The sequence below is a fragment of the Caloenas nicobarica genome, chromosome 1, assembly GCF_036013445.1.
Source record: "Caloenas nicobarica isolate bCalNic1 chromosome 1, bCalNic1.hap1, whole genome shotgun sequence".
NCBI classification, from domain to species: Eukaryota; Metazoa; Chordata; class Aves; order Columbiformes; family Columbidae; genus Caloenas; species Caloenas nicobarica.
The window spans coordinates 58,660,133-58,674,514 of record NC_088245.1 but is presented as its reverse complement, the minus strand read 5'-3'; the positions used below and the strand labels follow the sequence as shown (position 1 = coordinate 58,674,514).

The window sequence follows — 14,382 nt, the reverse complement described above, 5'->3', positions numbered from 1 at the left end:
TTTGAGGGTTTTTTGTAATGCATAAAATTGTGACTTTACAGCAGGAACAAACAGCAAACTTAATCCTCTCAGCAGAAATTTTTTCTTCAAATAAAAGCCTAGCTCCATTGTTTTCTCCCAGAAGGAACAAACGCTTTCCTTTGGGGTTCTTCTTTGGGAAAGGCCAGTGATAGCCAGAACAGCTGCCAAACACTCTGCTAGATGACACTTCAAGACTCCAGTCTCTCTAGCAAAGGGCTATGTGAAGTTATGGATGGTCTTTAGGTCCAGCCTTTTGATCTTGAATATTATCCTTGTAAACATCCGCCTTTTTCAGACAAGAGGAAATGTAACAGACCTCCTGGAGTGCCTACTTGTTTTCTACAACAACTGAAAATCTGTCTTTTAAGTCTATGCCATTATAAACTAATAACGCAACCCTCCCATTTAGGGATCAATACATCATAGTCAGAGTTTCACTGTGCTGAATTTATTTTGGATATTGGTTGGGGGGAGGGGGATTTTCAATATATACCTTTGCTATAAACTTTCTGTAAACAAAGCCGCAAACTTAATAAGTTCAAAAATGCCTAAGAAAACCCAAACAAGTTTGGATTATTGCTGCGTCAAAATGTTGTAAGACACTGTAACTACTTCAAAAATTTGGAAAACTTTCGTGCCTGCTGAATAAAATTAACTGAAACCAACACACACTACTGAGAGCCCATCTCAGAAAAGCAATCTGGTAAGCTAGGAAGTGCTGGAAGCTGTCTCCAGGGATGGTTTGGAGAAGATATGACCATGGAGTCTTTGGTGTTGAAGAATTCTGAATGAAATTCTGTTTAACACTGCTATCCCACACCAAGTCTGGGATATTTTTACTTCATTTTAGTGATATATTTGCATGGGTACAGCAGTAAATGTGAGTTATTTACATATGTTGCTGTTTTAAGGCTTATTAAGGGTTTCTCATCTATAAAACTGATGCTGTGTTAGGGTGCCCAGGTGCCCTCTGGCACAGGTATATTGTGCCTATGCATGATGAAAGCCCTACAACTCAAGCATGTCATGACAAGTAAGTTGTATAAAAAGTCATTTACAATAGCTTCTGGTATGAACATACTTAAAGTTTGAGGAAGGTTAGTGTCCATTTCTATCTTAACAACTGTAAAGATCACCCAGGTTTCCAAATAAAAAACATCCTCCATTTATAGCAGGGAATAGGACCATATTAGAGGCCGGTGGCTTAGGTTTATCTCCCTCGTATCAACAAATGAAGTAAGATCCTCTGCTTTGTTTCTTCACAATTCGATTATTTGTATTTTCCCCCTTGTGTGTATATTGTATTTGTAGATATGATTCTTCTATTTAAAAGCAATGGGATAGATCCTTATTTTTCTCTGTTTCTTGAAGCACCACAGAACCATTAATTGTATTTCTCTGCAAAGTCACATTTGGAAATTATTGCTCCTATTATTCTTCAAGCCAAAACAGTAGGAAGGATTTCCTAGAAACCACACAGGTAAGATTTTTGCAGCAGTACTCTGGCTTGAGGGGATCATTTTTATGAAGTTAATGGCTGCAAAATTCTCATCTTGCTTAAGGCAGTGGAAATTCAAATGGTACTTTGAGTCTCCCAGTCATAGCTGGCTTTGGCATGACCATAGTGAGATGAAACCTTTTTGGTAGGTATCAGTTTTCTGCTGACTTTTGTAAAAATCTATCCAGTGACTCTCTACAAGGACAGTTTTGAGTTTACTTCAGCCTAACCCAACACTATAGCTCATTATATCTCCAGAGATACTTAAGAAATGGGAGTACTTTTCACCCAAAGCCTTAGAGGACAGTCTCCTCCAAACTCTCATCTACTCTACTTTTTCCATTATTGTCTAATGGGTAATGAATTCCAGTTTTTAAGTCTTGAATTCACTGGAAATGATGGTAGTATTACCCTTTAATTCTGTGTGATCTCTCCAGGGAAAATTGTTCATTGTAAAAACAAGAGTTGTTTAAATGTCATTCTCTGGATTGGCTTGATGGGAATAAAAGCTGTTAAGATGTGTTAGCTTTTCCCAGAAAAAAATATTGCAAAGTTTTTATTATCTCCAGTAAATTGATGAAGGACTTAAACTCCCTTCATATTCTCTGGAAATATAAGACTCTTTCAAGGCATCAATTTGTTCATATTGCTTGGAAATATTTATTCTGGCTAAAACAGTAGGAAAGGCAGTAGCATTACTGAATGCATCGTAGGAGAAACCTCCATGAAGTTGGAAGTAATTTCAGAGTCTTATTTCTATTTCTGACCTATGGTGCTAGATATTATATGATTTTAAATTACTTTTTTGGTGCTTTGTCAAATCAGAGCAGTTGGGATACCTCCCCACTCTTTTAGCTGACTTTCTGATCAACTTTTCAAGTGTCTTTGCAAAAAATTACAAGCTTCTCTACAACTGCTGCAAAGCCATGAGAAAGCCAAAATTGTCCAAGTTTTGACCTGCCTGCCGTAATTCCAACAGAAATGAAATGAAGTCAGGCTCAGAGAGTTTCACAATGCAGAAATATCCTTGAAGCTTACTGCCAGAACTGGTCAAGGAGATTTCCTGTGTCAACCTGAAATCCACATCAAAAGACGAAAGCTAACTAGCCTCCAGCAGCAGTGAGCATTCAGGTTTGATGTGACTCAGAATAGAAATGCTGCCTAGTTGAAGAGGTTGTTTTTTTGTTTTTGTTTTTGTTTTTTTTGAGAGAGGATTTTCCAAGGGACTGGAAGGCTTTAGCCCTACCAAAGGGCAGGACAGCAATCATTTAGACTCAGCAGTCTCACCTAAGTTGTATCACATGAACGTATCATCTCCAACAGATAGAATGTGCCAGAAAGTAAAGGGAGGAGGGAAAGATGAAGGAGTTGAGAGAGTAGAAACTGATGAAATAAAAGTTACCATGGATCGTTAGATCAAAAAGAGGTGAGGATTGAATTTTATTTTATTAAATGTAGCATAAATATTTCAGATACAAAATATATTATTTCTTTTGTACATGGCAGGACACGGCAATCCAAAATAGCATGAAATCTTCCTTACATCTGTTTTTGAAATACTGAATGAAGATGCTGCTCCTATCTTTGAAATATATAGAGGAACCTTCACTGCCTTCTGAGGACTACTAAAGTTGTTGTTTCAAAAACAGCGGAATTGCCATTTGCTACTATTACTCCATAAGGCTCTCGGGCCACCTGGCACATGAGGAATAATCCCTATTTATTGTGGGATTTGCTTGGAAAACTAGAGAGGGAGTTCAGTTACTCAGAGCCAGCTGAGTGTCACTGGGAGCCAGATGTCTGTCAGTTCCCGTGCAGATCTGATCAGAGCAAACCCACATTTGCAGGGTTTAAAGTCAGCACTTTGTCTTTAAATACTCTGACTATAGCTTTCAAGTCTTGTTGTCCTAACTACTTTGCACTGCATTTGTCAATGAAATGTTTCCAGAGCCTATCCTTCTCTCTAGTTTAATGTGAAATAAGGTTATCTAATCTCTCTCTCTCATTTTTCATCTAGGGACATCAGCATATTTGGGCTCTCCCTGTAGCTAAATTGTACGACAGCGCGTACTATTTCCGTGTAGCTGCACCGGTAAGCCTTTTCAAATGGCAACACAGCGAAAGACAAATAGCATTTGAACTGAGAGAAGATTATATATGAATCTCCTTTATTTTTCTTCTGCAGGGTTTTGCAGGCTGCTCGACAGATCCTTATTTTGCTGGGATGTTTTTTACTGATTACTACTTCTATTTTTATCGGCAGTGCAACTAAAATATTGCTGATCATTCTGTTCTTTGGGGAAAAGACAATGAAGCTCTTGATATGAAAAAGAGACTTATGAATTGCCCTGGATATTTTTTAAACCTCTTGCTGAGTTGCACAGCACTTTCTTGTTGTTTTTGCTTTTAAATTAAAAAAAAAAGGAGAAAAATAAAGTGTTTGATAACAACCATAGTTCTGCATTTCCAGGAACTGTTCCTAAAAGGACATGAGGCAATGGAGTATACGATGTGTAAATAAGAAATCCCATTGATCACAGTGAAGTTATATGATATTGTACATATGGCAGACAAGAACAAATGGGTAGGAGCTCTGCTGAGCTGGGATACACTCTAGTCCTCAGAAGATGGTAAGGTAATAAAATTTTATTTGCAGTCAGGAGACTTGCTTGTGTCTTACAGGCATGTGCCTCCTTTTAGTATGTGCTGCCCTTTATTTATATATAAATCTATTTCTTTTTTTCACTAACAAAACGAAAACCAAACAAAACTTTGAGAGAGAAATGTAGCTCTGTGCAAATGCTCTCTAAAATAGGTGCTGTAAGTTAGGGAACAACAGGTCAATTCTGCAGACTATGTAAGTATTTCCATTTCAGAAAACAGTACCATCGTTGTCATTATGATTGTGTGATTTAATGATGCTGCTGCTGTTTGAATGATATGTATTTCATCTACTTCTTTTTTTTTTTAACTCTACAGCAGGAATTGACTATTTACTCCTAAATTCAGGTTATTTTTTTTCTTGGTGTTTGTGATTTGTGCTAGTGTGATGAAAGAACAGAAATATTTGAGAAGAATAATATCTTGCCTGTGTGCCTTTCTGAGATACATATGGATACACACTTGCATGGGAGAAATCTTTCTGGTTTTATTTAGAAAATACATTTGTAAGGTAAAACTCTTTGAATGAAATTCCACATTAGTTGCTCAGACAGAAGGAAAACAGATGTAATAACCAAGTACAGTATAAATATTGTTGCGGGGTATGTTTAGAACAATCATTCATTTTGTGTAGAGAAGAGAAAGTAAATTTAATGGAGAGACTGTAGGCTTTTAAAGATTCATAATGTAAAAGTTACATTTGAACAGCCTTACTCTGAATGAAATTCTTTATTTAACACTGCAAGGGAAACACTAGGAAGAAAGATTAACCTCTAAAAAAGAGCTGACTACAGGTTTTGTAAACACCAATGTGCCTTAATTGTATATTTATTGCCTGATGATGTGATGGGAGAGTTTCATTTGTTTCTGTGCCTTTGTTTGGCATTTCTTTTGTCACTATTTTGAGATTTCCTTTAAGGATGACTTTCTCACTGATATTTTAAGATGTATGTGCTTCAGAGTTTGGTTTTTGTTGGGTTTTTTTGTTTGTTTTTTTGTCCGTTTGGTTGGCTGGTTTTTTTAAATTTATGGTGTAGACCACAGGTTCTGTAATATCCCAGAGACTAACTGGACTTCGAAGTCTGGATCCAAAAGCATCAGAAGTTCGTGCCTTTAGTTTTTTATGGTCCATGCTTGAGGATAATTCCTAAGTGCCATCTGGTCACAGATGTTAATGCATCTGCATCTTGAACAAACATTGCATATTTCTAGACCTACCTGATTTTCCTCACACTGTTCTGGGTTGGATGCTCTTCTCCATGGCACAGAGCACTGCAGTAGAAGGGTATAAGCTCCCAATGTTTCCTGTCATCCAAAAAAATTCCTGTGATTAGAGCCTGGGGTGAGATGCATGTGGGATAGCAACTATTTTCTTTATGAAAAAGCTTGTGGTGATTTTAGTACAAATTACTTTGCCCATTCATGCATTTTAAACTAGTTCTTTACTCCTGTCATATGTTTTTAGTAGAGATTTAAGATGACAAGTTGCTGCATGAAGGCTGTGTTCTAACAAGTTTGAGATAGCAAAAATCCACCTTGGCAAAAGCTAGAGAGCACCTGGCAGAAATGAAACACTTGGCATTGAAAAAACGTGGTAAATAGTCTTCAGGCTCCTGAGAAAATCTGTGAATGACAGTGAGCTGAAAGACTTTTTTAAATGGGGTGACATATTAATGGTAGTGTTTTGACCATTTTAAATGGGGATCAGCTGGCTTCTGTCCCTTTGTGACACTAATTATATTGGGGATACCACTGAATGAGTTAGTGGATCAGGGCCAGGAGAAAATACCAGTAGTGTAACAGAACTCTGGGCATCCCTGAACATGCCCTCTTTTACCATCTAGAAGTTTAGTCTAGTTGAAAAGGAAAAACTTTGCTGTTTGCCTGGGATTTCACATACAAGAGGTCCAAAAGTGCAAGAGAATACAGCTGATGTAATGATTCAGCATATACTTGCATTATGGCTTTTTTTGTCAGAGAGTCAGCTGGGTGCTTGGTCACCTGGAGTTCCCAGAAAATGTTTTTATTCTCCTTCCCCCGGACAATGTTTTCAGAATACATTGAATTGCTGGCTGGCTGTACAGTGCAGGTACTGCAGGTTCAGCAAACCCAAGGAGTGTCAGCCTATGCTCTTTCGGGCTGGGATAGAGTTAATTTTCTTCATCGTAGCTAGTATGGGGTTATGTTTTGGATCTGTGCTGGAAACAGTGTTGATAACACAGGGGTGTTTCAGTTACTGCTGAGCAGTGCTCACACGGAGTCAAGGCCTTTTTGACCTCTCACACCACCCCACCAGTGAGTGGTCTGGAGGTGCACAAGAGGCTGGGGGGAGACACAGCTGGGACAGCTGAACCAACTGACCAAAGGGATATTCCACGCCATTAGACATGCTCAGCAAGAAAAGCTGAAGGAAAAAGGGGAAAGGAGAAGGGACATTTGGAGTGATGGCGTTTGTCTTCCCAAGTAACCGTTATGTGTGATGAAGCCTGGCTTTCCTGGAGATGGTTGAACACTTGCCTGCCCATGGGAAGTGGTGTATGAACTCCTTGTTTTCCTTTGCTTGTGCGTGCAGCTTTTGCTTTACCTATTGAACTGTCCTTATCCCAGCTCACAAGTTTTCTCACTTCAGATTCTCTCCACCATCCCACCTGGGGAGGCTGAGTGAATGTCTGGGTGGTGTTTAGCTTCTAGCTGGGGTTAAACCGTGATACAGCCCCAGCAGATGCACAGTGGGTGATGTACATGTCCAGATTTTGGTCCATTTTTGTGGGGAGATACAGAAGCTGTATCTGCTGAGCCTTTGCTTTCCTGTGTTTGGGGAGGTGGAACTTAAATCTTGACACTACTGGACTGGTGATGTTCTCTACCTCGTGCAGTTCTCCTTTGTGCAACACTGAACCAGGACTGCCATAAAATAATGCCATGGGGGAAACACGGCCAACAGCATTTTCTGCCCTGAACAACTAAAGGAATTACTGATTGATTTTTCGAAATGAAAAACATGGTTCCAAAAAATTAAGCATCTGAGGTGGTTTTTTTTGTTTGTTTATTTGTTTGTTTGCTTGTTTTCCATTTCTTTGTGCCCAGTGATGAAGCTGCAACAATTTTAAGAAGTGGTCATTACAATTTGAAACAAATTTCATGATATTGAATAATGAATTATTAATGTACATTTTATGTACATTCTACCTGGAAGAGGAAATCCCCTTCCCTTCCCTCCTTTTAGCACAACGTGGATGAATTGTAGAGACTTCCAACATCCATCACTAGAGTATTTTCCCCTAATTTGAGAGAGAACTGAGACAAACCAAACTTCCAGTCTCGGTGATACAGTTGTGAATGGCAGGAGGCAGAGCTGAAGCTAGAATAGGGGGATCTGGTACCATCTGATCTGGATTTCAGACCGTGTTGTTCATATCAAAAACATGCTATGGCAATTCATATTTTTACTTGACAGTAACACAAGTTGCCTAGCCTTGCTTTCGGTAAGTTTGATCCAGCGGTGGCAGTGGCGTTCTAAGTGAGGACCTGAGATCCCTTGAAAGCCCAATGCACTGAGTGGCGTGGTTATAAAAGGAACATTCTGTATGGTCACCCCACGGAAACAAGTACAAGGCAGAAGAGCAGAACGAGTGGTTCTGGGGTGTGGGTCTGCAGCTGGAATAGCCGATAACCTTTGGGCACAACCCCAGCTGAAGCTGAAGACAGCTGTGAGCAAAGGGGCATTTTGCTTTCTGCCTGCAGCTCAGTTCAAATTACCCTTTAGTGCAGAAGAAGCCTGGTAGGTAGTGAGGAGGCTATTTGTGTTGACCTGGTGAGATGATGTGAGCCTACTGTGAGAAGATAGCAAGCCCAAAGCTGAGTTTGGAGCCCTGCACAGCACAAGTCTGAAGGGAAGCCTGGAGGTGAGCTTTTGATCAAGTTCTGCTTATCTACATTTTTCTAAGATCATAGCTTGCTTTCTAGAATCAGAAAAATACTTGCATTAAGAATGGTTAGCGGTTTAAATTCTGCCCACAGTGTAAGTTTCTCACTCAGGAGTCATTTGCTTCTTAGACTACAAGTCCATTGCCTAGAACCTGAGACAATCCAGCTGCAAAATAAAAACCTGATTTACATCAGGTTTACTCTCTCTGTTGATCTGAGTGCTAGAGTATGTTTAAAATAAATAAGTTCATTGTAGGTATAGAAATTAGTTTCAAGATACACAGAAAAGTAATTATCATTTATAAACTAGGTGCAGTGCTTTAAGACTTATATGATGTGTTGCTTTATAGGAAGACATGGCTTATCAATATGACATTATTGTACACTTAAAAGCATTGAACACAATTGATGGAATCTCTAGTGATGGCTCTCAGATTTCTTAGGGCAGATGGTGCTTTTTGAAACAGGATGTATGGGAAGTTTGTAGATCCAGAACTTTGGATAACATCTTTGACACTAAGGAAATTGGGATTCAGCCTTGCTCCTTTGTAGACCTGGGACCAGTGACAAAACCTTCATGCCTCAGCTGCTCACTAATTACTTTGCTCACAATATTTTCCTTTCTTGAAGGGGAAGAGGAACTGGAAGTGGGGCAGTGTTTTAAGGGTGAATGTATTAAACACACTGAGATGCTCATGTGTGTCAGGATTATATATGTTTGGGACTGATCAAACAGACTCTGTTTTAGTAAAACAACATGCTTAGCACTTTTGAAAAATGAGGGCCAGTGAGGAGTGTATAGGTCTAACTTTAGCTTCTCAGTTTGAATGCTTGGCATGTTAACTCGAAATCCTTGTTAGAGTACAGAAATGTTTCTCTGAAAAAGGCATGAGCTTTTTTGTTTTTTCTGGACAATGTTGATCAAGTAATTGGAAGAAACAGTTTTCACTGATACACTTCCCCACCCCTTCCTTTGCTCTTCTGATGCATAGTATTTGCTAAATTTTTCTGGTCTGACGTGGGTGTGTTTGGTTACTGTGGAATGAGTGATTTTAATTAACATCTTCAAGCCACCAAACGATACGTGGAGTGACGACTTCTGGCTATGTCCCATACTTTCAAAATCGTTCAGCTGAAAGAAGAGCACTTTCTAAGGAAAGGCCAAGACGTAAGCATCTCCCTGTCCCAGATTACATATATTTTGTCCATTGACTTGCTGCCCCTCCTGCTGCCATCCGAGCTTTGGGGAGTGCCGAGGGGTGGTTGCATCCCGGTATAGGCACCGGCAGCCTGGCTGATGCTGCCCAGGGCCCCACAGGTGCTGCCGGCTGGGACGGGGCTCAGGTACCTGCCTGGCCCAGCCTCAGCTGTCCCCACCAAGACTCAGGACCTGGCATTTATTGAGCACAACCAGAGCAGCAGTGAGGTTGGAGACGTGTTAAGGCACTTTAGTTAGTCCTAGTGTGTCTTGACCAGGTCTAGTGTAGGTTTAAAAAAAAAAAGAAAAATTCATGTAGTTGTAGCATTTCGGGCAGCTTGACGTCCTCGTAGTGTTCTCTCCCTCCTCCAGCTTCCACAAATAGCATGTCTTCTGCCAAAATAGCACGTGAATAAACATTTTCAGTGCAAGCCCAAGCCCCATATTCAAAATAACAGGTTTCACACTGGCAGTCCTGACCCAATTTTAACCCTGGTTGCTATGGCGCTCTGCAGGCTGGGCGGTCGGTGCGGCAGGGCGATGCGGCCATGGCACACAAGCCTTTTTGTTGCTCCTTGGCCCGGGTCCAGCCAGCCGGTTTCCCCCCTTCTCCCCCGGCCGCGCAGCAGCTGGCAGCAGCCTATATCTGCCAGCCAGGAGCAGAAGCGTGGCCGCAGCCTCCGCCGACTCTCCGGGTCGGTCTCCCACAGCAGCCACCAACTCCCAGGCCCCCGGAGCTGTTCCCTTGCAGACCACAGCTCCCATCCTTTGGCTGCATGTCCCTGTGTCGCAAAAACCTTCATCTTCCTGCTCCCGGGCTTTGAGCAGCCTCCCTCTCCTCCTCCCTCACTGGCTGCTTTCCTGCCATCCTGTCTTCTGCTTTACCTCCTTGCAAAAAAAAAAAAAAAAAGGAACTCGTCACAATACTTTTAGATGATGAGATTTTAAGTAGTTCACCTTCTTAGTAATGGGTAGGAAGGAAAGCGACTTTTATGAACAGGATTTAAAACAAAACCCATTACTTTAGAGGCGGATGTTTTAATTTCTAGTTAATGTTAAATACGTCGCAATTGCCTACACACAGTAATATAAGCACAGGATTTGCAAATTTGAATTTAATGTTAATTTAGCTTGGAGAGATACTCTGCGGGATAATCAGTGCTTTGCATTTTTCATTCAATCTTAGTGTTACACTTTCCCTTCCACAACATAATCTAAACCACAGACCAGCTGGCTGTGTTGATTAAAATCCTCTTTCTGCTTTTTATTAATCTTCATGGTTCTGCCTGAGAATTATGAAGTGGTCACGGTCTATCAGGAAGGAAATCTGCTGGGGCAGAATGCAGTACTTACAAATCAAGATTTCTGCCTGAAGCATATTGCTGATTCCTAAAAGAAGTTGTGTCCTGAATGCTTTGTTACATCCATAGAGCCTTACGCAAGTTTGGAACAAACCTCTTCAGAATAAATTACTTACAAATAATTCATTATGCTTTTGGCTGACACATTTTCTCACTGAAAACCTAAATTAAGAGAATGTCTTTAGGGGTGACAGTGGAATTTTGTTGTCAATGGGCTTAATCCTGTCTTTTGGAGGTGTAGAGTTGTGCAAGCTCTTCATGTGGACCCTCATTGCCTTTACCTTGATGGCAGAGGGAGAATGGACAGGGTCAGGGTATTGCTGCAAGGCAGAGCACCGATCCATGTACCAGACATTTCTTGGGATGCACAGCAAAGGCACAGAAAACATTCTCAAATGGAAGGTGATGAAGCAGCAGCAAAGATGCTCTGACTCCCAAAATTCATTCAAAGGCTGCTAGGGCACAGCCTTGATTTTCCTTGCTTTCTAACGCTCCGTGCATGAAGGCTGTTTGTCCAGACTGGGTGAGATTCACTCCAAACAAGTAATGTGCTCTGTGTGTTTTTCCTTTTTTTTATAAATAACTATTTGATCACGATGAATTGATTTTTTTTTTTAACTAATTTGATGTGATGATTAGGCAATCACTTTAGCATGTGTTTTTTCAATTATCTCTCGTTAACAAAACGAGGCAGTAACCAAGCACAATCTATCTTCTCCTGATTTCTCACGAGTTTAATTAAGACTGCAGATATTCTTTCTGAAGCGTTTGGATATCTAATGGATCTGGGAATGGCTAATGTGGTTATATCATGCAGCTACGCTGCCTATACTCCGGCCAGGATCCTGCTCTTAAGGATGGCACTCAGTGGAAATGTTACATAGGCAGAGAGATCTGCCTACAGGTCTTCATTGCACTCTTTGCCTCCCTACTATATGGCGCTGTTGGGGACTGTGTCGGTGCATACATTTGGGGCAGAGAGAGTACAAAATGATGATGGATGCTTATAAAAAATGCATCCTAATACTGCAGAATTTTGCTACAGGGAGTGAAGTTTGGACTTAGGCTTTACTCTTCTGTTGCTGTAGTTGCACTTAACCACAAACACCTGTTTTTACTATTCAAAATGAATTGTCTTTTGAAGTCTATGCCATTGCTATCTGCTTTGAGCTTTAGCAAAGGGGCTGTAAGATTTGCAGGTTGAAGGGTCAGGGCCTTGAAGTTTTCTAGAAGCTTTTCTCTCACTCTGAGGAATAATATACCTTAGCTCAGCATGTCTCTCACCATTGCAGGGGTATCCATCCTACAGCATAGTAGGACAGAGATGGGCCATGAAGATGTGAAGTACCTACAGCATTGAAAACATGTCTTTGCATAACACCAAGAAGAAGGAAGTTTCCTGTGAGTCAGCCCTGTTATGACTTTCACTGCTGAACACAAGCTCTGACTATTTGGGAATTAGTCTTTTGTGAATGTAGCTGTTCTTTCTCCATCTTCTTGTGGGTGTCTTAAGCCTTCGTAGGGTCCTCTTTCCTCAAAGTCGCATTTCTTAGTTTCTAGGCTGATTTGGAGTCTGCTGCAACCTTGTGATTTTGCAATTTTGATGTTCAAAAAGCAATTCCTTTTTCTTACTTTGGAAGGTCTTGTTTGCAAGAAAATCAGTTCTGACTTCCCCTCTTTTCAATTTTTTTTTTTTTTTTTAGTTTTCCGGGCATTGAAGCTCTGATTTCTTCAGGTGTAGAAATTTGCTGTGGTAACCTTCTCACAGCTGGTAGGATTCTGGTGAGCATTGCCTGGCTGGCTACTGAAGCTTCATGGACACTACTTCATGGGCCCCTCATCATAAGAAGGACACTGAGGTGCTAGAGAGGGTGCAGAGGATGTGACAAAACTGGTGAGGGGTCTGGAGCACAAGTCTGATGAGGAGCAGCTGAGGGAACTGGGGCTGTTCAGCCTGGAGAAAAGGAGGCTGAGGGGAGACCTTATTGCTGCCTACAACTACCTGAAAGGAGGTTGTAGCGTGGAGGGTGTTGGTCTCTTCTCCCGAGTAACAAGTGATACGACAAGAAGAAATGGCCTCAAGTTGTGGCAGGGGAGGTTTAGATTGGGTATTAGGAAAAAATTCTTCACGGAAAGGATTGTCAGGCATTGGAACAGGCTGCCCAGGGAAGTGATTGAGTCACCATTCCTGGAGGTGTTTAAAAGGCGTTTAGATGAGGGTCTAAGGGACATGGTTTAGTGCTAGAGTTGGTTAGGTTATGATTGGACTCGATGATCCTGAGGGTCTCTTCCAACTGAAATGATTCTATCATTCTATGATTCTATGATTTTATGATTCTATTATTCTACTTAAAAAAAGCAAAACCGAAAAGGCTACTGGGTGGGGCAGGTTGATTGCCTTATTTTTTCCTCATGATTGCACAGTTCTTACTTTCATTGGACATTTGCCATCTCAGGCATTTTCTCTAACATAGTGCATATAGTGGCTGGGCTCTAGCCACAGAACTGACTGATAACGGCATTTAGTTGGTGTTCTTCCTCTGTAGCCTCCTACGTTCCCATCTAGCTCCCCCCTACAGCATCATGGCCAAAGCAGCCCTCTTGGTATTTGTCTTATCACTTTCCTTTGTGATCTACTTGCTTTAAGGATCTGTCTGTTGCCTGTCTCTTGGTAAATATCATCCCAAATTCAAAATTCATGCCCCTATCTTCCAGAAATATTCAGCAACTTGGGATCTTTCTGCTGGCTTTTGTGTTTCTCCCTTCCTTTTGTCCCTGTGCTTTCTCATGTAAATCCCTCTTCTAGTTCAATATTTCCTATGAATACCAACCCAAATCATCAGAGAACATGTATTTCGTGAGTTTTCATACTGTAATGTTGTTTCTTCAATGGGCTTCTGCGCTTGCAGATGGTCTTACTGACTTCAGCTGGTGCTCCACTTAGCAGCGATGATCCTTCCTTGTGGATGAAGGAAGGAGTCCCTGGGGAGACCAGACCTCTGGGTGCTTTGTCCACATGCGCTGCTCAGCACAGGGCACAAGCTGAATGCTTCCCAAGCAGAAAATACAAAAATGAACAGCACTACTTACTGAAGAGAATGAAAACTCTGCATTTCTGGGTGACTTTACCATCCCCTAAGGATTTATTTTTGCATTATGTGGTTAAACATATTTTTCAAGACAACAAAGAGAGTGACCTGAAGGATCTCAATTGCTCTGTCTTGGTGAGGAAGGAGTTTAGTTTCCTTGCTTCTGTTCAGACAGCTACTGAGAACCATACCTCCTGTCTTCACTTATTTAAACCAAATTAGGTACCATGGTTACACAAACCAAAACAAGAATGGTATGTGTATACAAGAAGGAGCTGATCTGTTGCTGGAGTAAAATATATTTAAATAATTTTTTCTTTCAATGCAGAAAAGGGGAAAAAAATCAAACCTGTCAAAATCAAGCATATTAAAACAGATGGTTGCAAGCAGAAGACCGATATGTTGTACATAATATACGATTTTCTTCCTCTTCTGTGTCTGCCCTCTGAAAGATGAAAAATTACAAGGCCTGAAACTGAAAGCATCATTAAATGTTAATCTGCTGGGGCTTCCTTACTGCTAGTGAGGTCAGGCTCTGCCGCAGAGCACAGTGACAGATGGAGCGTCCTCTGTGAAATTATCCTGCCTTGCCAAACGCCATCAGTGGATGAGCTGCCTGTCGCTGTC

At 41.0% G+C, this 14,382-nt stretch overlaps 1 protein-coding gene across 1 annotated transcript in view; it reads left to right on the top strand.

Moving 5' to 3' along the window:
* MYRFL (myelin regulatory factor like) overlaps window positions 1-3,791 on the top strand; it is a 42,309-nt gene extending 38,518 nt beyond the window's left edge. Inside the window, exons 23-25 of the mRNA XM_065656604.1 lie at window positions 1,393-1,501; window positions 3,537-3,611; window positions 3,705-3,791. Of these exons, the coding sequence (XP_065512676.1) occupies window positions 1,393-1,501; window positions 3,537-3,611; window positions 3,705-3,791 (271 nt within the window). The remainder of the gene's footprint in view (window positions 1-1,392; window positions 1,502-3,536; window positions 3,612-3,704) is intronic.
* Window positions 3,792-14,382: the final 10,591 nt, after the last annotated feature.